The following is a 27,311-nucleotide window of genomic DNA, read 5'->3' as shown; positions in this document are numbered from 1 at the left end:
ATGTAAATTTTAATCTCAGCTTCAAAAATGAATTTCAAATTTCACTGATGGATATCAGTCAAAATTTGAAAGCTCTGATATAGGCCTAAATGAGATCATGAATTCTGATGAAAGTGAACACTAAGAATGGGCAGACTCTGGCAGTTTTCATGGCGCTAGGGTAGAAGGTCTTAAAGGAGGAAGAGGAGGAGACAACATGGTGTTATATCTTTAATAGCTCTCATAACTTATCTCCATTATCTTTGAGGCTTTGGGAATATTAATGAGTTATTCTTCCACCTGAATTTTCAAGTGGCAAAAGAGGCAATTATTATAAAATAGTTCAGAATGTAGGCAGAGGAGTCAGCCTATCTGGCTCCACAATCTATAGGTTGTATGATTTGGAGAAAGTTACTTCAACTCCTTGCACCTCAGCATCTTTGTAAAATGGGAATCACAGAGTCTCAGAGAGGTGTGGTGAATATAATAAATATAAAGTGCAGGACACCTGGGTGGCTCAGTCGGTTAAGCATCTGCCTTTGGCTCAGGTCAGGATCCCAGGGTCCTGGGATCGAGTCCCGCATCAGGCTCCTTGCTCAGCGGGGAGCCTGATTCTCCCTCTGTCTGCTGCTCCCCCTGCTTGTGCTCTCTTCTCTCTCCAGATAAATAAATAAACTCTTTAAAATAAATAAATAAATAAATATAAAGTGCGTAGACTAATAAATTATATAAGGTCAGCTCTCAATAAATTTATATTGGGTGTTTGCTAGTAAACAAATACTTCATCAAAATCTGTAATAAAATTGGGAACACAAACAGACAACTAATACACTTGCTCAGAGGCATTCAAGAAATATTTCTGATGCCTTTTAGTTTATTGTCAGTGAATTTGGTTAAGGAATAAAAAACAGTCTCTTACAAATATTATCAATTATAAATAAATAATTTCAGCTCTATATACAATGGGGACATGTTCTCTTTAGAAAAGCTGACATATTTTTTTATGCATTTAGTATGTGAATATTAATGCATACCAGCTGAGTCATATAAATCAATTTGCCCATGTGAAAGATCAAATAATTTTAAAGTTGTTTTTTTACTAGAGGTCCAAATATTTAGTTAAAAATCAGGAAAATAAGATAGGGAGGAGGAAGAAAGAGAAAGAGAGACAGAGAGAAAGAGGGAGAGGAAGAGGGAGAGAGATATGAAGATTTCTAAGATCTTCAATAGAAAAACTAGAAACTTTCCTGGCTCTCCCATTTTTTCTAGAACATTCATCCATGTTTACAAGTTGACTTTGAAGTCAGGGGGGTCAGAGACGATATTATGTAATGTAGTATTAACCCAATACTACATTAATTAGCAAAAATTAGCACTCCTTACTCACTGAACATAGCAACAGCAATGACAAAAAAAAACAAAACAAAAATGCAATTTAACTTTAAAAATGGCTACTAAAAATGCATGTCCATGTCCTACCTGAAAACGAGATCAAGGCATTTACTTCACTGTGAATTTAACCTGGGTCTCAGGCAACATGAATATTCAAATCTGACATCACTTTAAGATTCCCAGTGGAAGAGAATGAACATTTCTTTTTAAAATTTCCCCTCTCCTAGGCAGGGTTTTGAGGGACCAAGCCTGAGAGATTCATTAACAAAGGTGTGTTATATTTTATTTGTAATTTTCGTCCAATTACAAATTTCCATCATAATGTAACTAGTATTATGGCAATTAAGACATTAAATTAAATTAATATATCAGCTTTATGTGCTGTTCAGTATCCTTTATGTAAGTCAATTGGATACAAACACTGGGTATTCACAATGTTTACTAGATGTTATATTTTTTCCAAAAGTGTTTTTTTTTCTTTCCTGAGGCAAAACAGCACTAACTACAACTATTTAACTGTGTTTGGGAAGGGGGAGAGGAGTTCTACAGTGGTTCCTGCATAATAAACTAAGAGTTTCGGGGAATTATTGAATTACAAATATTCTCTCTCCCTGCGTAGTGTTTCCAACTGGGCAAAGACCTTAGCATGAAGGTTCACTTTCCCACCCACTCACTTTTGTTTTCTGTCTTTGCAGTTCCGCCATGGTTTTTAAATCACCCTTCCAACCTGTATGCCTATGAAAGCATGGATATTGAGTTTGAATGTTCAGTCTCTGGAAAGCCTGTGCCCACTGTGAATTGGATGAAGAATGGAGATGTGGTCATTCCTAGTGATTATTTTCAGATAGTGGTAATTATCTTTTTTTTTTTTTTCTGTATTAGCTTTATAATCCCATTCATTGTTTACTCGATTTTCAGTTGCTTTTCTTTCCTGGGAAGAAGATTCCTATCGGGAATTTTTATGGTGTGTTAAGAAAATTGTTCCAATAAAGCAAATGATTTTCTAGACTTAACAACTTTGAGCTGAAAAAGAGTCATCAAACAGCCCAGCCTCCTTGTTTTACAGGCAAGGTTTTTTAAACAAACACATGATGAAAAAAAACAGAGGACCTAAGAGACTCTTTCCACGTATCCTCATTGCTGGTTCTTGGGAGAACAGTTTAGAACCTAGTTTTAGACTATATGAAGCCAATAATCTCTTACTTCTTTGACTTTTTACCCATTATAACAAAGTTTCAGCAAGATGTGCCACTATGATTATGCTAGTCTTACTTTCATAATATAGACAAGTTTTCTCTGCTACCCTTCCAGTAGGACAGCTGATCCTACTTGAGCAATAGAAAAAGATGTGGTGACAGTGACAAGTGGTAGTGGCTAGGACACCATGGAGACCCCAGAGGTCACATGGCATTACACTTTTGAACACTGGAAAAAACTGAAGCTAAGCATGATAGTTCTTATAGTTTCTCTAAGTTCTAGTGTACTCTATGCCCCATGGGGGATCACAAGGATAATGGTATATTATAGTCACTAGGTAGTTTTCCTGGTACACAGTGAGCACTCAACACCTATCATTACTATCATTCCTTTTCCTGTTACCAGCAGAATTCTTTGCTCATTTAAAAACGCTCTGAAAACTCTCCATTAGGTGTAGGTTAGCATCGGAGATTCCGAATTTGAGGATATGAATATATGAGAAATAGGAAAAGCACTTTCCAAATATCAAAGAACTTTGTAGCTAAAGAAGGAGGATTTAGGCCCACTTCTCTTATGTTTGAGATGCAGACATGAGCTGTCAAAGAAGAGTGTCCAAACTAGGTCATCTGGCAGAAGGGGAGTAGACCTCAGGTGCCCTGCTGGTCCAGGCACGTGCTCTCCTTAGCCTTGCACTAGCTCTCATTGGTGGATCCACCTCTTTGTGGCTGGATCAGCTGACTTTCAGAAACTTCCATAACCTCTTTATGCGTGCATTGAGTCATACTGTAAGGGTTCTTAAAGAATACATCCATAAAGCATATCTTTATTACTTTTATCACCACTGTATTTTCAGTTTTAGTTGCATTTGTTTAATTGGTTGGGAATAGAGTAAGAAAGGGAAAAAAATATAACTTTTCAATGCCACGCCAATCCATTAGTTCCTTTAAGTGCAATGCTATTTCTACTACCGCTGAATTAAAAATGACCTGCCATGGGGCAACTTGAAATGTGTTGTGTCCACCTAGAATATATGCTACTTGCATATAAAGGAAATTGTTGAGTGCCCTTAAGGACACATGATAAAATACAACATTTATTTTTTCTACAGTTTGAATAATCTTTCTCCCAGAATGACTCATTACAGCCAACCTATTTAAATGTTTCTTTTCTAAGGTGAAAAGAAAATGTACAGTATGAGCCCTGTTCACATGAAATTGTGCTTAAAAATATTTCCCCAATAGCTCCGGAAATCTGAGAGCCATTGTCTGTCACACAGTAACATTGAACACAAATAGTAACTTATATGAGAATTGTTAATTAGAAGTTAGTCAGCTTTATCTCAGGATTTTACATCAGCAGAGAATTGACTACAAGACACTAAAAACAATTAAGAATTCCCCATGAGGTAATATTTATCTCTTAATGACTTCAGGGGAAGTGATTTAACACATCTCACTTACTGAACTAATTCTTACACTAATATTGAAGAAAAACTAAGTCAGTATAATTAAATGCTATCTCCAGATTTTTTTATCATCCATCCTTGAAAAACATAGTGGCTCAATTTATATAAAACAGGAGTAAACACTGCTGTGTTTAATTTATGGATTACTGAAGGTAAAGCATTTTGGCCATATAACAAGAATGACATGGTATAAAATATCCACCATACCATCGCTCCAATCCCAAAAGGATACATGTCAAAGCAATTACAATTTTAAAAGGATTTCCAGATTTTTTTTCTCAGTAAACACTTCCAGAAAATATCCAACCTAGATTTCTTGTCTTTTAGAAACTACAAAAATCAGTGTTTCTTTTTTTTTTCCCCAGCAGCTGCTAAACCCAATTCTCCTTCAATAACAAGTGAAAGAATGAAATGTCTTTTCATGCTAACCTTTGTTTCTCGCTTATTTAATCAAAGAGTGCTCTGTTTGTTGTTCATTTAGATATTGAGGATGATGTGTATTTTTGTGAGTATAGTTTTCATTGCAGAATTAGGTTAAATGTATGCACGTGGATTCAGCAGAGTATTGGGAATCTGTGACATTTCCCAAGTGACATAGGACATATCTGTGAGACAGAACTTTCCTGCCTTTCCTTCTTGCTTATTCAGTGAAATTTTATCAAAATCTTATGTTCATTTTTTCTCCTTGAGTTTTTGCTTTTTAAAATATTGTGCCTGCTTCTTTCTTCTCTCTAGGGAGGAAGCAACTTACGAATCCTTGGAGTGGTGAAGTCAGATGAAGGCTTTTATCAATGTGTAGCTGAAAATGAGGCTGGAAATGCCCAGACCAGTGCACAACTCATTGTCCCTAAGCCTGGTAAGTTGAGGGGAACTTTGCTCTGGAACTGGTAGCTATCGCTATGCTTGGTCCACTTGTGAAATCCTTATTGTTTTCCCTCTCAATGTCAATTGGAAATTATTTAATTATTTAGTTTATCAGGGTGTACATTTATGTGTTGATGTCATATTCTTTCTAGAAATGTATCTAGTATATATCTCCATCCAGTGAGATAGAGTCATCATGAACAATAGGTACCTCTGGTTATCAAGATAACAACCACTAAATTGCTACCTTCTCCCCTCTTTTGTGGCCTGCTTTTCTTCTAGTATTTCTGGTAAATGTAGAATATAGAGAGAGATGGAGTATATATATATGTGTGTGTGTGTGTGTGTGTATAGTCTTGAAATGTGGAAATTGGCAGAAAAATAGTAGAAGCAATCACTTGAAAATGAACACATTTTTCTATTTTTTTAATATATTTTGATAATTTTTCTTTTTTTTCTATAATTTATGACGTTTATATTTTATTTTACTCTGTAGTCTTTTGGAATTTTGATATGGTGGTGTATTCAAAACTATTATAACTTGGGGCACCTGGGTGGGCCACTCAATTAAGCATCTGACTCTGGTTTCTGCTCAGGTCATGACCTCAGGGTCATGAGATCAAGCCCCACATCAGGCTCTGTGCTCAGCGGGGAGTCTGCTTGAGATTCTCACCCTCTGCCCCTCCCCCCACTCTCTCTCTCTTTAAAAAAACTATTGTAACTCTATGTTAGATGGATCATGTATTATCCCCAAAACAACAAAATTCTTACCAGAAAAAAAAGAAAAGAGGAAGAAAAAACAAATTGGTCAGCTGCTGTGAAATGTTGTAATACTAAAGAAAGTCAAAAATATTCATTTTTTAAATAGGGATGGAAAAGTTGTTTAGATAGATCAAAATACTTTAAAATGTTAGTATCTTCTATGAAACTTTTCATACCACTTATTGATTATTTTAATTTCAACTTTTTAAGACCAATTTCCTCCATCATGCCATGACTCAGTATTCTTGTCACACTTTACCTATGATAAGTTTAATAGAAAATAACTGAAATGTATGAAATAAAGCCTTTCTTTGGCTTCTATCATTTAAAATATGTCTTTGAAGGCCTTATATTTTGTGCATCCCTAACCAATTATTTGAAGACTCTCAGATGCTCATAACAATGCTCATGACAATGACTTTCCCTTTTTTTCTTGATTGAAACAAAAAAACAACCATAGGACAATGGTCCCAGATGAGGAAAGGAACTAAAGGAATTATCTAGGAATTAAAAGGGACAATTAACACTCATTTAAGATTGCCAGTTTCTCCAATGGACTATTCCTTTTCCCTCCATTTACTGTGCTTTAAATGTTACTGTGACTCGGTGCATTCTCTTCTGCTGGAATAGTAAGGGATAAGTAGGAGAAAAAGAACCTCTAAAATCAGGGTCTCTAATGTGAGCCATGCTTTCAGAACTCTGCACCATCTCATTAGTAACGACAATTTGACCACACAGAACAAGAGAATTCTAGTTAACCTTGATTTTCAGCTACAGCCATAATGCTGAGGAAAATGCTGGATAAGCAATCCCATATTTCTAAAAAGGGGCGTGAAATAGTTTCTTCTAGGACTTGTTGGCACTGACCAAACACACCCAGTGGCCATCCCCTGCAATTGCCCATAGTGTTAGAGAATTCTCAGAAGTTCTTGAATTCATAGGATTAGAGATTATCATGGTGCTTTCCCTTCCACACAAATCAAGTTGTAGAGACACCAAGAAAACCTCTTGAACAGATTGTGTGTGTGTGTGTGTGTGTGTTTTACTGAGAATTGCTTGTAAAAATGGGAAATGGACAAATTCTGCGAGCTGGAAATTGCCTGGAGCTGTCCACAATGGTGCCAGTAAGAGAAAGGGTAAGATAACTGTGAGGAGAAGCTCTGTTTCTTGGGGAAGAACAAAGATATGAGTTGCGCTTGAAGATAGCAGAGCTGGAGTCACTTTGAAGGGATCATGCCTGAGAGGCCCTGCCTGCTGAGGTTGCCTGCACCAGAAGACAGACGCTGCCAGGGAGGGAGCTGAGCTGGGGAACTGTTGCAGACGGCCCACTAGGCCATGCAGAAAGTCCAGTGCAGGGATTCCTAAGGTGAGGGCAGGAGTCTCTGAAGAACCCACAGAGCTGCCTCCCAAAAAAGAAGCTTGCAGATGCTTTCCACTTTTGAAAGCAAGTCCGTCCTTTCCTGCCTGACCCTGCAGAAGCCCTAAATAGAGGATCAGGATTGGGGAATAGATCTGACAGGGTGTGTATGAAGGTGGACCACAGGATAATATGCAACTGTTGCCTCTTAATATTCTAGCAGTTCAGCTCATTCAATAAACCAGTTACAAGCATCCTGCGTCACTCCTGCAAGCTCTCAGTTCAAAGGGTAGCCATTTGTTCCCAACTTCTTGCATTCCACCTGGACCCAGAGTCATTTAGGTCTGAGGCTCCCCTCAGCAGGAGAGTCATTTACCTCCTCAGTAGGGCAAGCCTCTGAGCATCTGGATAATTCATTCTTCCATGTAGATGGTAAAGTACTATCAGTGGATTCTGCACTCTCTGTTGATGTTCATTGTGTTTGGCAACAGATGAGAATGAAAGTAAAAGCAAATGAAGAGAAAAATCTGAAAGCGTGACAGGACACAATTGTGACTATCTTACATCCCCCCTTATAAATGATGGATTGCTTTTTCCTGGCTATTCAAGCAGGTCTTCAAATCATGCTTCTCTAGCTCCTCGGAGATGCAGTGTAGGCCACATGCACAGATGGTGAAGAGGCCCAGCTATAAATGTCAATTCAGCAGTGAGGCTGACCATGGTGGGCAGAACATGGCCCCCTCTGTTTAAGTTTCAGCAATAAATGGCCTCCATGTATTTGGAGGCACATTGTGGCCCACATAGCCAGCTGCTCAGCTTTGGGCTGGCCACAGGCTGTGGTGGAGAGTTCCTCTTGGCAACCATAACAATCTGCTCCTCACGGAAGCACACACAATGACCCATTCCAGCCAGTGTCCATTGTTAATGGGTATTTACATAAGCCTAATGAAGTTTCAACGTAGTCCTTTATAGACCGTTAACTATTCCCACTTTAGTGGGAATTAGTGACTTAGGAAATAAAGTAAACATAATCTACTAAATTAAACTGAGTTAATGACTTGTTTTGCTCTCCAGAAAATAAGTTTGAGGAAAATATTGAGATGTGGATACTGTAACATGTGAAATATCTGCATGGCTTCCTCTAGGCAAAGGTCAAGAAGACCAACGGCAATTTAAAAAGTCATTATACTATAGGAAGTCCTATCACTAACGGTATATATGTACCACTGTATCACCATATACACAGTTCCAGACTGCTGCCTCCCTGCCTCCCTCTCTCATTTTCTCTCTCTCTCTTTCTCTCTCTCTCTTACACACACACACACACACACACACACGCACGCACATGCATACACACAAAGGATACATGAAAGCCTGCCTTCTTAAGACTTTACATCTACATCAAAAAGACTAGCCATGTTATGTAAGTGATGGTGAATGGAAATTAAAATACTTTAGCTGATTTATATTACTTGTATTATCTATTAATCTCTTCTAACAGCTAAGAAAAAGTTTTATTGCTGTTGCTTGTTTTATTTATTTACTTTCTTTTGGGGGGGGCACATTGGTTTAAGAAGTTGCCTTTCCAAATGAACTATAGCTCCAAGTCCACCATTCAGTGAACAGACCAGCCAGAAAGTATCAAGAATCAATGTGTTAGGTGTCATAAGAATAAGAAGGTTCAGTAGCCAGATTTGCAAACATGTGAGCAGTAGGTTAGGATCCGGTTGACATAGCAGATGCTGATGAACTATTTAGCATCAAGTTATCATCTAGTAAACTGTAGTATGGGCAGGTAGTAATTAAATTAAGAAAATTATTTGATAGCTGAGTGGAAAAGCTAGCAATTTTCTTTTGCTGAGGGTGTATGGGGTAGGGAACTAGGCAGGAAAGATAAGATATATATAAGATATCAATTACCTCTGAGTTGGTTTTCCTTATTCCAGCTGCTGGGTGGCATTCAGTTTCCTGGCAGTGGTCTACAGTGAAGGTCATTGAAAATACTTAACTGTTGGCCAGGGGAGTGGCAGGCCAGGGAACTGGGAATGAATGCAGTGATGATCGGGACATATGTTGTCTGGAATATTTTTAATTTAATGACAGAAATGGGTAAAGTTAGAATAAAGTTGCCATGGGAAGAAATAATGTATTCTTCATATTCTCTCTTTTTTTTTTTTTTTGCATTCTTCATATTCTAATATGCACAAAAAAAGCTACATGGTCAAAATGAATACATGCCATTATAAATATTCTCTAAGTATAGATTTGCTTAGGCAAGACACCATATTATGCCTTCCATAGAAGAAGTAAATATGGACTAAGTGTCTCATGTTAATATTGAATGATTTTTAATCTGGTTTTGTTTTATTTGTTTTTTCCTCCAATATTGGTAACAGAATTTCCCGCTGCAGGAGGGGAAATATATTGGCTAGGCATTTAGGAAAATGTGAGCTGTTATCAATGCCCTGCCCTCCTTTGGAAAAGGTTACTGGTCAGGGCTCCTGGGTGGCTCAGTCATTAAGCGTCTGCCTTCGGCTCAGGTCATGATCCCAGGGTCCTGGGATCGAGCCCCGCATCGGGCTCCCTGCTCTGTGGGGAGCCTGCTGCTCCCTCTCCCACTCCCCCTGCTTGTGTTCCTGCTCTTGCTGTCTCTCTCTCTGTCAAATAAAGAAATTAAATTAAAAAAAAAGAAAGAAAGAAAAGGTTACTGGTCACAAATAACATTGAATTTTCAACAATTTATTATGGCAGTATATCATATAACCTAACATTAGCAAAAGTATTTAAGTCTGATCATAAACACTAAGGCATAAAATCAGAAGTTTTGTTTTTGATTTTGGGTTTTTTTTTTCCATTTTTTATCTGCTTTTGTGACTTGTTCCTTATCCATGTGAGAAGAATACCTTGAAATCCAAATGGACAAGAGGAATATTTGGATGCTCACCCATATAATTGTATATTAACTGCAACTAATTATAGTGTTTCTTACTAAATATTGACTGTTACATAGTTAATTCAGTGGTGAAGCAATGAAAAAATGCTTAAAAAATTAGACTTAGCACTCAAAATTTGTTAGAATTTGTCAGTGTAATAGCACATGAGTGACTAGATAAGACAGAATGTAACAAAAGCAAACAGGAAGTACTTCTGAATCTCTTATTAGTCACCGGTGGTCAAGTAAGTTGAATTTTTGTCTCTCATATGAGAAGGGTTACTATGACTTAAATGCTCAGTTGTATTTAGTGTGGGATCAAATTGTTCCTGGAATTCTGTAAATAATATAGAAGAGCCAATTCCATGTCCTAGACTAACATGTTTGTGGATCCAAACTAGAAAATAAATCATTGGACAGTTTTCCTCATACAAACTGAGATGCTCATTAAAACTACAGACATTCTCTTTCGTTTTCCATCATTGAATCTAAATGAATAAAAGTCAACTGAATGTTTTTGAAACATATTACCAATGTGGTGATAGTATAGCTCATAAGTTTTCCACGAACATTTTCCTTTGTAACCTTGGTAATTAACTGTAGCTAATAGGATACAGAACCAGAATTTTCAAGGTAGTTTATAATGTCAGCAGCATATATGGCTATGAATGTGTTCAGTCTACTAAAATGTTATTTTTGCTTGCCAACGTGAAGGTAAGATAAGAAGATGGTAGTCTATGCTCTTTTATTTTCTACCTCAAAGTCCCCTTCCCTTAGAGTGTTGACACTCAAAGTAATACTTTTCCTGAGGGGTTCATAGTTTGTCATAAATCAGTCATTTGATCTTTTATCATATAACATTCATAAACTAGATGAGATGCATCTGTATCTCATCTCTATATCCTTGGCTAGTTTACTTATAGATATTTAAAAACATAATGGAATGGGCACCTGGGTGGCTCAGTCTGTTCAGCATCCAACTCATGAATTTGGCTCAGGTCATGATCTCATGAGTCATGAGACTAAGCCCTGCCTTGGGCTCTGTGCCCGGTGGGGAGTCTGCTTGAGATTCTCTCCCTCTACCTCCTCCCCCCCATTCATGCTTGCTCTCTCTCTGTCTCTCTCAAATAAATAAATAGATAATTAAAAAACATAATGGAATATAGAATATATGTATGGACAGAATCACAGATGATGTTACCTAACCTTTCCAAGTCTGCATTTCGTCAGCTGTAAAATGCGGTAGATAATTGTCTTGAAGATCTATTGCAATAAATGTAAAAGAGATTTGTAGGTTCTAAATTGCTACACAAATGTTAGCTATTATAAAGTCTTCTGTTGGTTTGTTTTCTCAAGAAAAATAGCAGGCATTTATTGGGGTGAGTACAATGATAGCTTTCTTCTGGCATATTTTCCCATCCTCCGAGAAAAGAATTAATAAGCAGATATTTCAACAGCAGTACCCATTCGAAGTTAAAGTTTTTAGCCTGGTGGACAAGGTTAAGGGAAAAGGTCTGTTTCAAAGTGACTGCTAGTGGAAAGGTTTGCTGCAAGGTTTGCAGTATCAGTTTAATGACTTGCTCATTCCAGTTTTATGTCGGCAGAGGTTTCTCAGCAAATAAAGGCTTGTCATTCACCTCGTCCTTGGTTCAGCATGTGCTTCAGCGAGGAAGCTAGCTCAGTGCTAATCAGGAGGATATGGCTGTAGGGCAGACTTTGAAATTAGAAATGAATTCTTCAGTAATGTAAAGTATCCTGAGACCAATGATAACTATAATCCATACAATATGGAAGACCTGATAGATTCATAAATATTGATCATATCATACTTTGGTGGTGAACACACCAAAGAGTGTTATTCTAGATCCTTTTTTTTAACTCTATAGTGAGGAAGTGGAGAACAATCTTGATTTTTACGGGGAAGCCAAATGATTGTAGCTTGTTGTATTTCTACCTTTTACATATAAATCACCCTTTGATAACAGGTGTCTGTGTACACATACAGCATACACATGCAAATATATATATTCCTTCTGATATATTGTTATTAGAAAATTTTAAGTTAACAATATAATAATTAGGAAGTATATATAATTAAATAGTTAAAGGTCTAATTTTTAATTTTGAAGGTGATAATATCAACATTGATAGAACTGTAATGAAATGGGACTCATATGCATAGTTTGAAGGAGTGAATTACAATTACAATACAGTCACAACAAAAACACCAGATGATCCCTATAGAAGCTTTGAAACTAGGTTAGCCTGAGGAGCTGTCTATCTATCCCCAGAAATGGGTGTGATCTTGAGTGAGGTGTTCTCTTTAGCTAAAGGCAATCACTGGACATGGATTCAATAAGGAGCCTTCAGCCACTGTCACTCCCTCCAGCTGGAGGAATGAGTGCTATAGTCCTGAAAGGGAGCGCCAGATGGTGTACCACTGCATCCACTATGGTCCTACCCTTGTGTCACTCAAACCTATTTGCTTCATGTAATAAATTTTGGAGGGGTGCCTGGGTGGCTCAGTGGGTTAAGCAACTTCCTTCGGCTTGGGTCACGATCCCAGGGTCCTGGGATGGAGCCCCACATCGGGCTCCCTGCTCAGCGGGAAGCCTGCTTCTCCCTCTCCCACTCCCCCCTGCTTGTGTTCCCTCTTTTGCTGTCTCTCTCTCTCTCTCTCTGTCAATTAAATAAATAAAATCTTTAAAAAAATAAATTTTGGAAATAACTATTCCAGAATCTAAGTTGGTCTTATTCCCTGGGGAAAAGAGGAAGGTTAGAGGTGTGAATGAAATCCTCCTCCAATGCAACTGCAACTGGTCTCATGGCTGAAACTGGTACTCATTCTTTCTATCCTCCTACTCATTATGTATTCCTCTCACCCCCGGCTAGTGTCTCTGCCAGTCCATCTGGCTCATCGAGTGGGATGACTCAAACTCCTGTCCCTTCACAGGTCATAGAAATTTTATATTAGTCCACTTACCATCAAAATTGAGGAAGAGTACCAAGAGACACCTCCAGTAGATCACCTGAGTGCCAACAGTAGTCTTCCCTGTTTTCCCTCCTCCTCCTGATGATCTGGGTAATTATTCTTGCCTTGCCTACTTGTATTTTGGCACAAGAAGCCTGAAAGGACCAGGCAGCAGTGATCGCTCAAGTTCAGTGACGTCTCCTCTGAGTACTAGGACTTTTAAGTCCATAGAGCCTAGAGTTGCAGGGATAAGAAACACACATACTCCAGCTGGGTCACTGGGAGTGATGGTAAGCAGGACCACACCTACTTCAATCTCTTGTATCCATGTACTCTACCTGTTGAGGACATGGCAACGTATACTGGTCATTGCTTTAGAGCATATACTGCACCCTAGAGGAAGGCACTCCATCTTAGGATATCATCTCTACTTTGTTTCCTCAGTTGCTCTTCCAAACAGCTGTACTTTTGCTATATCGAGGCAACAGCTTCGTAGTGGTTGGTACATGATAGGATCAGGAGATCTTGTGGTCATGTATTCATCCCCATACCTCTTTCGCTATTTAATGTGTTACTTAATCTTTCGCAGTGTTATGCAGGATCTCATGTTGGTGGCTCGGATACTTTGTGAGCTCTCAGATAGTGCTGCATGCTGAAGTGTGAGAGCAGCAGTGCAAGCACTTGCATATATTCCAGTCAAGATGAATTTCTGCGCCTTCCAGAACAAAAGGGGTTCAATATAAACAATACGTCACCAATTGGCTAGTTGAAATGGTGTTTTATTGAGTGCTCAGCATTTGTCCTATTTGCTAGTGGATTAAATATATGACAGTAGCAGTAGTTGCTGGTGGACAGCAGCAGCTTTGTTGGGTTTGAGCCCATGCTACTGGGCAATGTGTAGATTCCATCATAGACACGATAGCCTCTTCATTCATGTACTTTTGTGCCACCCCTGGAACCTGGCTGATGCCAACTGGCATCTACTTGTTTAGTGCCTCATTTTTGGAGGATACAATCTGATGTTTAGATGTGATTCAAAGATCTTTATACTTGATATTCACTCTCATAGGCCTACCTACGTCCCTCTTTTCCAAACCTCCTTGTCCCTGATCTTCCAGTCACTCTTCTTCCAGACCTATAGTCAATCAGCCAAACCATCTGACTTTATTCATAGTCTGTATGTATATTCCTACTTTGGACCATTTTTCTTTTCATATAAGGCAGATGATCTGGTGTGCTCAACACTCTGCCTTCCAGGGAAATTCTCTTACTTCCCTCCTTTAGAGCTATACCTAAGTGAGGCTGTGGTAAAGCAGCCATCGATTTTAAGTGCCACCACATACCCACCACGTCCCAAACTGACAAAGCTTGGTCTATGGTCACTTGGCCAGAAGTGTGAGTTGAGGGGGAAGATACTTATACAACAGTGATTGAAAATGTGGTTGTCGGTTACCTGCTGTTATGCCCTCTGGTCATGCTTATGCCTGATACAAAATATAACACTTTAATCTTACTCAAGTTGATAATGATGCCACCTAACCTTTTGACTTGGTCGTGATGAGCAATTATAGCCCGTTGGTCAGTTGATTATCCCATGGTTGGGCATTCTTATTCCAACAGGGTCCAGTATTCTGCCAGAACCCCTTTTATAAATGGTGCATAATTCTCTGCTGCAGATGGCATGACTTTGCAATAGAACCCTAAGGGTTTGTGTTGTGAGCCTGCCATTATCTCCACACAGATTTTTTCAATCTGCCATTAATACTTCTCATACTTCAGAGTAAACTGGGTTATATAGCATAAGTGGTAGAACCACTGGCATCACAGCCTGGACCAGTTACAATACCTCTTTCTACTCTGGATATCCTGCTCAAAGGCGACAGTCTTTCATATTACCTGATAAATAAGTCAGAGCAGAATATGCTGCCTGCAGAACCCAAATGTCTGAGAGACATTGTGCTTCCTTGTTAGCGTTTAGAGATACGAAATCCGGTAATTTGTCCCTATTGATAGGACTTGTCTTGCCATGTTCCGAACCATGTGCCCCTAAAAACTTCACTGATGTTACGGGCTACTGTACCTTCTTAGGATTTGTCTGCCGCTGCTGAAGCATATGTGTTTTACTAAAAATCTTTCATATATTTGCCATTTCTCACTCGGCTTGTCGGATTAACATGATGTCATTAACACAACTGACAAATGACATGTGGTACAAAATATCTGGATGGTCCAGATCCCTTTGGACTATTTTACGACGGAACATGAGAGAGTTAACATAGCCCTGGGACATGACTGAAAATGAATAATGACTTTTTATTCCTAGTGAATGAGAAATGTTCTGATTGTCCTTTCTTACAGGGATAGAGGAAAACACATTGCTATGGCTAACTATATTGTACTGGGGGTTATGTCAATCTGCTCACATAAAGGTACAGCATCTGGCACAGCAGATGGCATGGGAACTACCACTTAGTTAAATTTGTAGTCGCCCACGGTCATTCTCTAGGTTTGCTCTGACTTTCGTAGGGATCAGGCTGGGAAATTAACTTAGAATATGATAGGAATTGCCATTCTTTAGGACTCTACAAGTAATACTAACCTCAGCCATTCCCCCAGGGTATGACATGCTATGGTCATAAGTGGAATATAAAATATAAATAATGGAATATTAATATATAGTGGAATAAACATATATAATATATAAATAGTAGAATAAAATATAAAAGGTGTAATATAATTATTTTTATACAATATGGGCCTGAACTTTTAAAATAAGTTTAAATCTAAATCTATCTCTATATTTATAATTCAATAAACTACTATATTTTTTAAAAAGATTTTATTTATTTATTTGTCAGAGAGAGAGAGTACACAAGCAGGGGGAGCGGCAGGCAGAGGGAGAAGCAGGCTCCCCACGGAGCAGGGAGCCCGATGCAGTACTCAGTCCCAGGGACCTGGGATCGTGACCCGAGCCAAAGGCAGACACCTAACTGACTGAGCTGCCCATGTGTCCCACTACTATATTATTTTTATTTTAGAAATCAAAGTACATGGGTCCTAACAAAGCATCAAACAGCAAGCAATATATACTGAAGTATGGCAAAGGTTTAGAAATGTGTGTTTTTGCCTTTGACTTCAGCCTCCAAATAAACTACTTGGAGTATTCTCTGCTTCTTGGGACACTTAAGAGGTACTAGGAGATAAGGCTTTTGTATTTTATTATTTTAAATCCAGTGAGAAACTTAGAAATACAAGAAAGTAAACACCATTTTAATTATGGAAGGATATGCTAACAGAGCTCTAATCAGCCCTGCTTCGAGTAAGATTTATATAAATACAGAAGAAAAGGAAAACAGAAGAGAAGAGCATTTTCAAAAACCTTCTTTGTCAGGTACTGTGTGCTAAGCACTTCATATGCATCATTCCATTTTCTTCTATGATAATCTGGTCCAGAATATGTTACTATTCTCACTTCACAGATTAGAAGATTATGCTTCAAAGAGGTCAAATACCATGCTAATATCCAACAGCTATAAAGTGGCCGAGCTGGATTTGAAAAACACTGTTGAATCTTTATTAGTGGGCACCATGTTGAGTCAGGGCTTTACAATACCATATTAATTACCATATTGATTCTTCTCAAGAATCCTATGGAGGAGATACAGTTCTTTTCCCCTGACTTGGTGGGTGAGGAAAGTGCTGCTCAACTTATCAAGGCCACTCAGCTAGCACAGAGGCCTTCACACCTGCTGTCTCTGTCACTCTGCCATAATGTGGATGTGCCCCTCCATACTCAGTCTACCACATGGAGCCTGTCAGGGAAATGGATGATGTTTAATATTTATTTGAGTCTAATCAGACTAGTTTGGGAATTACCAATAAAGGAGAGGAGCTTGAAATTAAAATTTCTAAGATTTTGCCACACAAATGATATCTGCATGAATTCCTAGTGTGCTGGAAGTCATTGCTAAGTGTGGACCAGTTGTAGAATGTATCTTGAGTCTTAAGGGTGAATATCACATAACTCCTCTTACCCAGGAATCCGTAGTTTAACCAAAAATAAAAATTTGACAATTTGACACAACTAATCCTAATCCTAATACCCAGAATATGTATAAAGGCTCACAAAAGTGAAATGAAAATTAAGAGACGGTAGATGTCCTTTAAAGAGAGTTTAATTCTTTGTGTTAATATCCCCGAAATTCTAACACAGGCCAGTGTTTCATCTACTGTGTTTTTTGTTCGAACCCTGTTTGAGGAGGACAGTGGTACCACTTGTCATGTAGACTGACAAGGCTTCTATTGTTTAGAAAAGTTCTTTCACTTATTGTTTTATTTTGTTCCCTATTTTAACAGAGAAGTTCCAGGTTCCAAAATAGGCTTTAAAAAAAAAGGAGGGAGGGGAACAGTTTTCTTTCATATAAGTAACTACACATAAGTCTTTAATCTATAATCTAGTTCAGTTTAAAAACAAAAACTTAAGCCTAAATGACTAGTGTATGTGATGTATAACTATCCTTGTTATTTTGTATTGACAAAAACCCACCAAGAATCCATAGATAATTTTAACTTTCCCTGACAATTTTGACAAAACATATTTTTTATTTAGATTATGTCTAAGTCCGATATATTGTAGAACATAAGACAATTCACTTGAAATAAAAAATAACCCACCCTCAAAGTAAAATATGCATTGTAAACCAAGAAAAGTCAAATAGAAAAGCTGTTTTCCCATATTTCCTGGTATTTTTCAGTTCCAGTTCCTATTTAAATGATGAGTTACCTGATAATCAGGTAAAATATTCTTTAGTTCTGAAAGATGTCAACTGAGTTTATGTATGTGAAAATGTACAAAAGCAGAATACACTATTTTGAATGGAGAAGAATAATTCTTTCTTTAAATGATTTTTCTCCTAACAGCATGGCAGTTATTTGGAAGAAGAAAGAAGTGAAAATACTGTGTAGCTTATTTTATATCCTACTCTTGCCTTGTCTTCTTGATTTCATAAATAGAAAGAGGCAAGAGATAACAGAACTGGTGGCCCATACATAAGCCTTTGGATCTCATGAATGCCATGTCTGATCTCTGACATACAGATCACCTGCTTTCCTTTCACACGTGAGCCTTACTTCTCATTATTTAATATGAGCCTTTGAGCCCAATTCCGATCAGATATTTTAGGTCTTTACCACACTTGCTTAGAAAGGATAACATGACCCTTGGGGAAATTCAACTGAGTGAAGTGGTAAATACCTTTTGCTTTTTATATCAGGAACAATAACAACAACAATAAAACCTCATTCCAAGTATGTAGTTTCTTGCACATAAAATATAATCCTAGAAGTTATTCCTATTTTCCAAATGCAGCTGCTAAGTAAAATCGCTCAAGCTTCTAGTCTAATAGAGAAGTTTGGAGAACAAATCATTACCATGAGCCCCTGGAGTATGGAAATACAAGATGTAGGGGGTAGCACAATGGAGGGCTTAAGCAGTTCTTTCTATGGGAATCAAGGAACTCATTGCTGAAGATATGACATCTGAGCTGAGTTGGACTTTGAAGTAGAAATATGATTATGCCAAGCTGTCAAGAAGGGCAAAGAAATGGCTGATAGGAGAAATGTTACACCCAAAGCCTAGGGAAATAGCACAGAAGCAGAAGTGTATGTTCAGAGAAGTATGTGTGGCTCAGTAAAACTAGAGAGAGACGCAGGGGCTAGATCACAGAGTATTTTTCAAATATGCAAAGAAAATTGGGCTTTTTGTCTAGGCTATGTGGGATATTGATGCCTAGAATGTAAAGGATGCTATTGGCGTTTTTAAAAGATAACTCGGGAAGTGGTGTGGATGATCGCTATATTGGCAGTGGGAGGAGGAGGGGCTGGAAATAGCAAAACTAATTGGGAAAGTGTATCAGCAAGAGGTGAAGCAAGACAGATGAAGGCCACCTACCACAGTAGTACAGAAAAGAGTGAGCAGATGTATTAGAAGATCTTCACAAAATGGGGATTGTCTATTAATATACAGAGAATGTTTAAGAACCTGGGACGATTCCTAGATTCTTGATTTAACTAAATAAATGGCAAAGCCATTGCTTCCAAAAATGAAGCATCACACAGTGGCTTAAGTGTATTTAGACAGAAAGAGCCTGGATTTTGAGGTCCTTGAGGTTTCCTGTCTTGATCATCTCTGCATTTCAAGCACCTAGTAAAGGGCAGACTCTCAATTACTCATTACTAGTTAATTGATAATGCAGAGTAGTGTGAATTATCATAGAGTAGAAAATGAGGCAAAAGAGGTAAATATTTAAAAGATCTCAGAGCATATAATTGAAATAGGCAGAATTAATAGTCTGACTGAAAAGCAGTATATACAAAAGACTGGAGAAGAAAAAAATAAACGAAGGTATTTTGTATTATCCCCAGAGGGAAATAGTTATGGTCTGAACTGAGTGGCAACTCTGCTCCTAGAGAGAAAGATAAATTCAGAGAATAATATGGAAGAGGAAATGATTAGCAGTTTGCATTTGAATTGAAAAGGAGCGTTTGATGCTGACTGGAAATCCTGTAAGTTATTGGCATTGCTGATGGTAATGAAAAGCTTAAGGGAGAGTTGACAGGGCCTTATTATGTATCCTTAGTTCCCTGATAGGATATAAGTGAATCATTCTCCCACTGATGAGCCAATTCCTCCTTGCTGAACATATTTTACCCAGCTTTGAAGAAGGGACTCATCGTGCTGCCATCTTGGAAGAATGAGTTAAAGGGTTATGCATGAACATAAGATAATCACTGAGTACTGAGTACTGCCAGGGCTGAAACATATTGATTTGATTAACCCTTAACTATCAGAAGAGTAAAAGTGATCACTTCTTTTTATTCTCTCTCTTCTTTGTCTCTCCTTCTGTCTGTGGCAAGCACAGATTAGAACCAAGAAATAAATTAGAAATAAAAGGATTAACTTTGGCTCCATGCCATCTGGAAATAAAATCCATTTAATGTACCCTGACTATCCTTGTTATAGTGTTAAATATAGACTAAATAGTTTAATATGGATTTATGTAATGAGTTCACAAATTGATTTTGCAGTGTATATTTGCTCTAGGAAACAAACATCTGCTTACCATGGCTTGCATGGCAGACCTATATGTGGACTCACTTTGATATGGCGGATTTACTTAAAAAATAAGAAATTTAATCTCTGATTATTTTATCATCCTAGTATTTTTAAAATGCACAGTCAAAAACAAGCAAACCAGTGATTTAGGAACTCCAGTTATCTCCCAGCGAAAGCAGTCTCTATTGGGTGGCAATGCTAATGTCTCATCTCTGAGTGACAGGATGAAAAATAAAAGGCCTCGACCCTGTGTCTGTGAAACCCCCACTTCTTCTTTTCCCTTGTTTAAGAAAGTCATCTCCACCTTATTTAAATATTAATTATTTAAACTGAACTGTATGCAACAAATCTGTAAAATAAAATTCTTTCAAGTTTGAAGATGAATCAGTCAGGAGAGGTGCTTCTCTTAGCCAGGCCCCCACCTTCCCTACCTCGGGTGGCCGAATTTGATGTAATTGTAATTGGTGACGGGACATGTCAGCGAATCATTCTCGGAATGGCTACTAAGATTTGTAATTATAATGTCCTTTATTCCTATTTAAATTCAACAGTGTCTTCACATTACTATTCCTTCTCTTGAAACATGGGAATTTGGGTGTGGGGGTTGGGGATGGTTAAGAGCCAAAGTTTTGCTTTCTTGAAATCTACACTTTTTCACAGTCTGTCCCATCTCTCTAAGGCACCATAGGCAGGGGAGGCCCGCTATCAAGAATGGTAATTTACAATCTAAGAGCACTTAATCTAAAATCTGTCCTTGTCAAAGGAGAACACATGGGTCCCCATGCAGTAGTAATGGGAATTTTATTTCAGCATAAGATTCAATGTGGGCTTTCAATTGTATTCTCTAAACTACCCCATCCTTATCAATTTATGCAATGTACAGGCCTTGTGGGTCTTTAACCTCATTCTGCTTTTAAAATAGAAAACACTAAATGTAGTAATAGTCCAATCCACATCTGAAAATGTATAAACTAACCTTGTAAACTGGCTGTAAACCAAACAAAAAAATGTTATATAGTTATGATGAAATCTAGCTTTATTATTTATTAATCATTTCTCCTGGTGATTAAAATTTAACTCTTCAAAGAGACCTTTTTCCCCAACAGACCTGTCACTCTTTCACTGTTACTATTTGATATTCTAAAATTAATTTACTTAATTTCCACTTTCATATGCATTAGAGTTTTGCCTACCAAGGCTCTTAACAAATATCGTAGTTGTGGAATATAATACTTTAAAGTAAAAATTGCATCACATAACCAAGAATTAAAATAAATATATAAAGTCTGTATAACTATTTTTTCACTAACAAATCACTAAGCAACACATTAAATAAAGTCAATATCAATGACATTTTAAATTAGTAATCATGGATATTTTGCTTTAACTGTTATCAATCCTTGTTTTTTAGAAACATTTAAGGATGTCTCACCCTCATAGTTTCCATATGCTGTATGTAAAATTATTTGTTTTGCTTCAGCAAACTCATATTGTAATTTTATTGCCCCTGGTTTTCTGGCCTAGGATTAGTTAACTAGCAGTATCTGGCTTATGAGTCCTGCCTCATTGGGTTTCTCTTCACTCATTCCTTATTTATTGTATTTATACCTGCTTCTATGGATCCCTAAATTCTGCACCTCACTGGTTCCTACATCTTCCTATCCCTGTAACACTGGCCCATTCCCTCCTTCATAACAGATTTTACTAGGGAGCAATTAATTGTGAAATCCTTTTCACCTTGACTTTTTATTCCACTAACTTTCCCAAGGCATCATGGACCAGCAAAACAAAAATAAAACCAAAAAAAAAAACCATCATTATCACATGATCATCATCTCCCCTTCCTCCTCCTCCTCCTCCTCATCATCTTCACACCATTTATTTTCCTCTTCTGGGTTTTAACACAACGTTCTCTCCCCAAACCTCCATTCCTCTGTTTTGCAATTATCCCAAATGGGAGAGACAATTAGTGGGCTGGAGATGGCATAGTGATGACTGTGGATGAGATATACATGTTATAGTCCATACGTTCTTACTGTAGGAGATGTCATGTATCCAAGTTGCCTTGGAAATGACTTGATTCTGATACGTGAAACCCTCCATGCCTGAGGAAGCATAGCACAGGTATAGTTTAGATGGTTTGCAACACGGATGAGCACTGATGATATTAAACCTATATACTATATGTTGGATCAGTGTCTCCTAAATTTTATGATGCTGTCAAGAATACCAGGACCAGAGGAATAAATAAGACCCCTTTTTGTTGACTACTTGTTAGATTCATCCAAGGAACATTTTGCATTCTGAAAAATATTACTCAAATGTGTTATCCATAACTAGCAAGGTTCCTTGCACACTAGTTGTTAGAATGACTACATTTTAACTTTTTTGCTATTCACAATAAATTTAAAGGCATAAAGAAACCAAGAGTTTATGATAATATGCTACTATTTAGAGAGAATCATATGGAAAATATAGGGTTTTTTTTTTTTTTCACCTATGCATAGAGACTTGATGAACATTTTGGAGTATTCATGTCAACAGTCCAGTTCCCCTACTATGTTTCCAGATATTTGAGACTTTGGGAGGAAAACAATGAATGGCTGTAGTGATGGCACCAGGAATCATTGTTTACAGCCTTTTTCTGTGGCACAGACATCTGAATATCCAAGGGTAAACATGGATGTGGTGGATTTTTGCTGCATCGAGTTAGTCAAGCCGAAACAAAATTTCCCAGGGTTTCCTCCCTGAATGGTTCTAGGTTAGTGTAGGTCCAAAGAGAAATTTTGTCTAAGATTTGGCAGGTAGACACAGAGGCATAGCCACTCTTCTCTGTGTTCTAGGGGTTGTTGCAGTGCACATGCTGCTGCTCATCTCTTTGCTCCCCTGGTGGGAAAAGGCAGCAGCCTTACCTTCTGCTTCAGCTTCTCCAACTCTTGGCCTTGGTGCTGTTTACATATGAGATGGAGACGGTGAAAGGTTGATGTGGTTCCAGTCTGTTCCATCTAAACTTACCAGATTCTGTCTCATTCTTGCATTCTCTGGTTCACATCCATCTTCCCTCGTTAACTTCCTGCCCTGATAACTTGAACCTCAAGGACCAGACTCAGAAATAGCAGCCTTACATACACTGTGTAACCAGCCCTTAGAACTGTGTATTATTTCATCAACTAATAACCACCTCCTTTCACCTTTTGACTGTAACACTCTTATCAAAACCTGAGTGCTACAGTAGAAAAATGATAGAAGCAATAAAAGTGCCCAAGAAATTTAGGAAATTGGTGAACACCTACTAAAGAGAGGGACCCTTGGATGACTTTGCTAAGACATACCCTAACAGTATTTACTCTTTCTCCTGTAAGTTGAAAACTTTTAAAATCTTCCTTATCTCCTAGAATTCTAAGCCTTAAAATTAAGTCTGACTATATAAGGGTCCCAGAAAGAAAGGAATAGCATATTTAATTCAAGGAAGGTTTAATGAAGGAACTGTTAACAAAGGTGTAAGCAGAATGTATGAGAACACAGGAGATAGTGCAGTGCTGAGGGGTTGTTAACAGTGGAGCTGTTTTCATCATTGGGTCAAAGGGGGAACTTGATGAAGCAACTACCAGAAGTGGAAGAAAGAGAGCTTACAAAGAGGGTTATTTTGAAAGGCATTGTGACTTGCACCAGAGGAAAGTAGTTAGCCTCAGACAAGCCTGCACAGTTAGGAAACAGGCAGGAATAAATACCCTGATCCACACTCATCCCTCATTCAGATTACTTACAGTGCTCAACATTGGGTGTGCTCAAAGAAAGTCAAAGATCAAGGAAAGCTTTTAAGGAATCAGTCTCTCAGAGTTGGGTGGAGAGGAGTACAGAGTCCACCTGTGTGAAAACAAAACATGTCCATCACAGGGTCTTACCCAACCAACCAACAAGCTTGTTCTTTTTAGTCAAAAAGATTTGAGATTAAGGAAGAGTAGACAGGGGGTCACAGACATTCAAAGTCAATGCTCACTGTTATGCACAGAATAGTGCTGCCATCATGAGGTCCACATCCTAATCTTTAGATTCTTTGGATGTATCGTGTTATGTTGCAAAAGGGAATTAAAGTTGCAGATGGAATGAAGGTTAGTAATAAGCTGATCTTAAAATAGGGAGATTATCCTGGGTGATCCAAGTGGACCCAATAGAATCACAAGAGTCCTTAAAAGTGGAAGAGGGAGGCAGAAGACTAGGTCAGAGCAATGTGATGGGAAAAGGACACAGCCTGGAATTATTGGCTTTGAAGAAGGAGGAAGGACCTACAAGTCAAGGAATGTGAGTGAAGAGCCTCTATAAGCTGGAAAAGAAAATGAGACGGACTCATCTTTAGAGCCTCCAGAAAGGAGCACAGTTTTGCCAACCCCTTGACTATAACACAGTGGGAGCCAGTCAAGCTTTCTAACCTCCAGAACTATAAAATAACAAATATGTGTTTTTCTAAGCCACTAAATTTGTGGTAATTTTTTATAGCAACAGGACATAAATACATTCGGGCTCAAGTTTCTTGAATTAATTTTGCCTCTATGTTGTGATCACCTTGGATAATTCTTACAGAAGTTGTACAACATTGAACAGACAGTAATTTTATGTTAATGCCTAGGATTATCACAGCTAAGGAACTCTGTCTCCATATTTTACAAGAAAAGGAAGAAGAGTTCCCTATGGAATTACAGAAATGGGGGTTCCCTTTATGGTTCTTATTCTAAATTGGAAGAGAATTCCTGCCACGCAGTTTAAAACCTCCCTTATTATCCCAGTACTCAGAATCATCTCCGGAACAGGAGAATGTAGTCCCCACTGGAAGGAAACAGATATCAGGATGTTAATCTGCCCTAGGGTGTTAATCTCTGGGTAGGTGGATGAGAGCTCTTGTGTTCAACAGCTATTCCTGGAATTAATAAGTGAAGGTCAATGATTATCATAAAGATCTGAAGCAAGAACTGAGCACCAGGGAGGCCGTATAGAAGAAGAAAAATGTCTACAAGAAAACCATTCCAAATCATACTGAGTCAGAGATTTTTTTTTTTTTTAAGCCAAAATAAGGATCTTTACAATTTCTTTAGTAAAGAATTGTATCAGAACCCAGTTCTGGTCCTTGTTTCTCCTATGTATAAGAAACTGGATTCAACAGTGTCAAGTTCTCATTACGATTTGTAATTTAAGTAAGCTCCCCAAATCACCTAGTCATCTTCTTAAATTTCTATCTTAAAGACCCTACACGGTATTGTTATAAGGATTTACCTGGATTGCTTAAACCCTACCTAATCAGCATAATCAAATTCTGGTGTCAGGAGTAGAGAAACCATTAAAAAGTTCCTCTTAGAACATTCTTTGGAACCGGGCTGTCTTCTACATTCCTTTTCAATAAAACAGAAACATGAAGCTAACTTTTAGAAGGTAGGAGAATCACCACAGCTCCCTCTAAAACCACACTGCTGATGCTGCTTCTTAAGTTTAGACAGTATAGAGTTATTCATCTTCAGATGTTTGCCAAAAATGGTTGTCCTTTAAAAAATAATCAGTCTTATGGACTCAATAATGACGAAACAACAAACAGAATCAGTCATTCAAGCAGGATAAAGTGAGCACATAAGCTTTACACAAAGTCCATATCTATGCCATATTAGCTTCTGGTGGCATGTTTTCTTACCTCATCACCACCTAGCACTTCTTTTTTTTTTTTTTTTTTTTTTTTTTTTAAGATTTTATTTATTTGCGAGAGAGAGAACGAGAGACAGAGAGCATGAGAGGGAGGAGGGTCAGAGGGAGAAGCAGGCTCCTTGCTGAGCAGAGGGCCCGATGCGGGACTCGATCCCCGGACTCCGGGATCATGACCTGAGCCGAAGGCAGTCGCTTAACCAACTGAGCCACCCAGGCGCCCCACCACCTACCACTTCTTAACAGTGATGCCATTATCATTTCCAGCAATGATTTCCTATTAGTTTGCACTGTATTTAAATTGGTATTCTTAAGAAGCAAGTTAATGGTCATATAGCTCCCGTCTTGAATATTAAAACAGATTGGCCATCAATGAACAGGAACCTAACACTTGAAAAGTGTGTGATGCTTGACAATAAGAATATTCTCTAAAAGGAACTCTATCCAGTTGTGTGTCATTTATAATAAATGCAGCCAGGCTTTCCTCATAGTGATATGACTAGCCTAGTCATTAGTTTCATAAAGCAATGCAATGCTTATATTCATATATTTTTAATAAGTCTTTTTCCTCTCATACCTCTCTGTTCTTCTCTATCTTATTTTCACTGGAAAAGGGGAGAAGAAAAGGTGTGAGATGTAACAGGATACAAAAACATGAAAAATACCATTCTCAGTACCTCCCCCCTCTCCAGTAAATTCAGGCCTTTTTATAGCCAGGGCCGCACATAGCTTTCATGGCCCAGGGGCACTTTTGCCTTTGTAGATCTCTTTCTCCATTAAAAAAAAAAAAAAAAAAATTAAGAATTATTCTTTATAACTGTATTAGTATAAAGACTAATATAATCCAGGCTGGATTATATAACTTTTTTTCCTCCTGCTGATTAAAAAAATAAACAAATAAAGCATCTTCCTTGGTCCTTAAAAGTCCCATGGACCCTGGGTACTGTACCTACCATATCCAGTGGATAAGTCAGCCCTGCTACAGCCAAACAATAGTTACACTTTAAGCAAATCTGGCCAACCTTTTTAAATGCTCTGAAGTCTTTTGATACATGACAGTTAATCAATTGTTTCATTATCCCAATTTTCATATTATTTAATAAATCATTTTTATTTTAAAAACATTTCTATGTCATAAGTATATTCTGTAAGGTTGTGCCAATTAATTTTTTAATCAATGGAATCATTATTTTTCATTAACCTGTGTTACTACCACAGAGGAATTGAATTTTTATTTCATACCAATTCCCAATTCAAATGGCATCTATCTCTTGAGCTTTGAGAATTTTGACTTCTAATTTCTTACCATTCCCCTTGGACTATTGACACACAGTTTTGTAGTAGAGCTCATGTTCTGTCACATATACTTGTGAAAGGTGTGAAAATTTAGAAAATCTTATACTAACAAAAGTGATTATCCCTAACTTATGTGTGTGGTGTCCCTTGTAATACTAATATGTCTGGTTTTTTCTGAAGCAAGAAATATAAGAAAACATTTTTAATATCCTTAATATTGTTCTTTAGAAGCAAATAGTTACCTCCATTATTTAAGGAGCAAATAGACCTCTAAATACCAGTTCACAAGGTTAGTGC

At 37.8% G+C, this 27,311-nt stretch overlaps 1 protein-coding gene across 1 annotated transcript in view; it reads left to right on the top strand.

Moving 5' to 3' along the window:
- DCC (DCC netrin 1 receptor) overlaps window positions 1-27,311 on the top strand; it is a 775,798-nt gene that overhangs the window by 299,416 nt on the left and 449,071 nt on the right. The window contains exons 6-7 of the mRNA XM_064578790.1: window positions 2,067-2,221; window positions 4,769-4,889. Of these exons, the coding sequence (XP_064434860.1) occupies window positions 2,067-2,221; window positions 4,769-4,889 (276 nt within the window). The remainder of the gene's footprint in view (window positions 1-2,066; window positions 2,222-4,768; window positions 4,890-27,311) is intronic.

The sequence above is a fragment of the Mirounga angustirostris genome, unplaced genomic scaffold, assembly GCF_029215605.1.
Source record: "Mirounga angustirostris isolate CCGP_5_RB_7025 unplaced genomic scaffold, mMirAng1.0.hap1 SCAF_14, whole genome shotgun sequence".
Taxonomy (NCBI): domain Eukaryota; kingdom Metazoa; phylum Chordata; class Mammalia; order Carnivora; family Phocidae; genus Mirounga; species Mirounga angustirostris.
The sequence above is the reverse complement of the archived record's forward strand: the minus strand, read 5'-3'. Positions and strand labels throughout refer to the sequence as shown.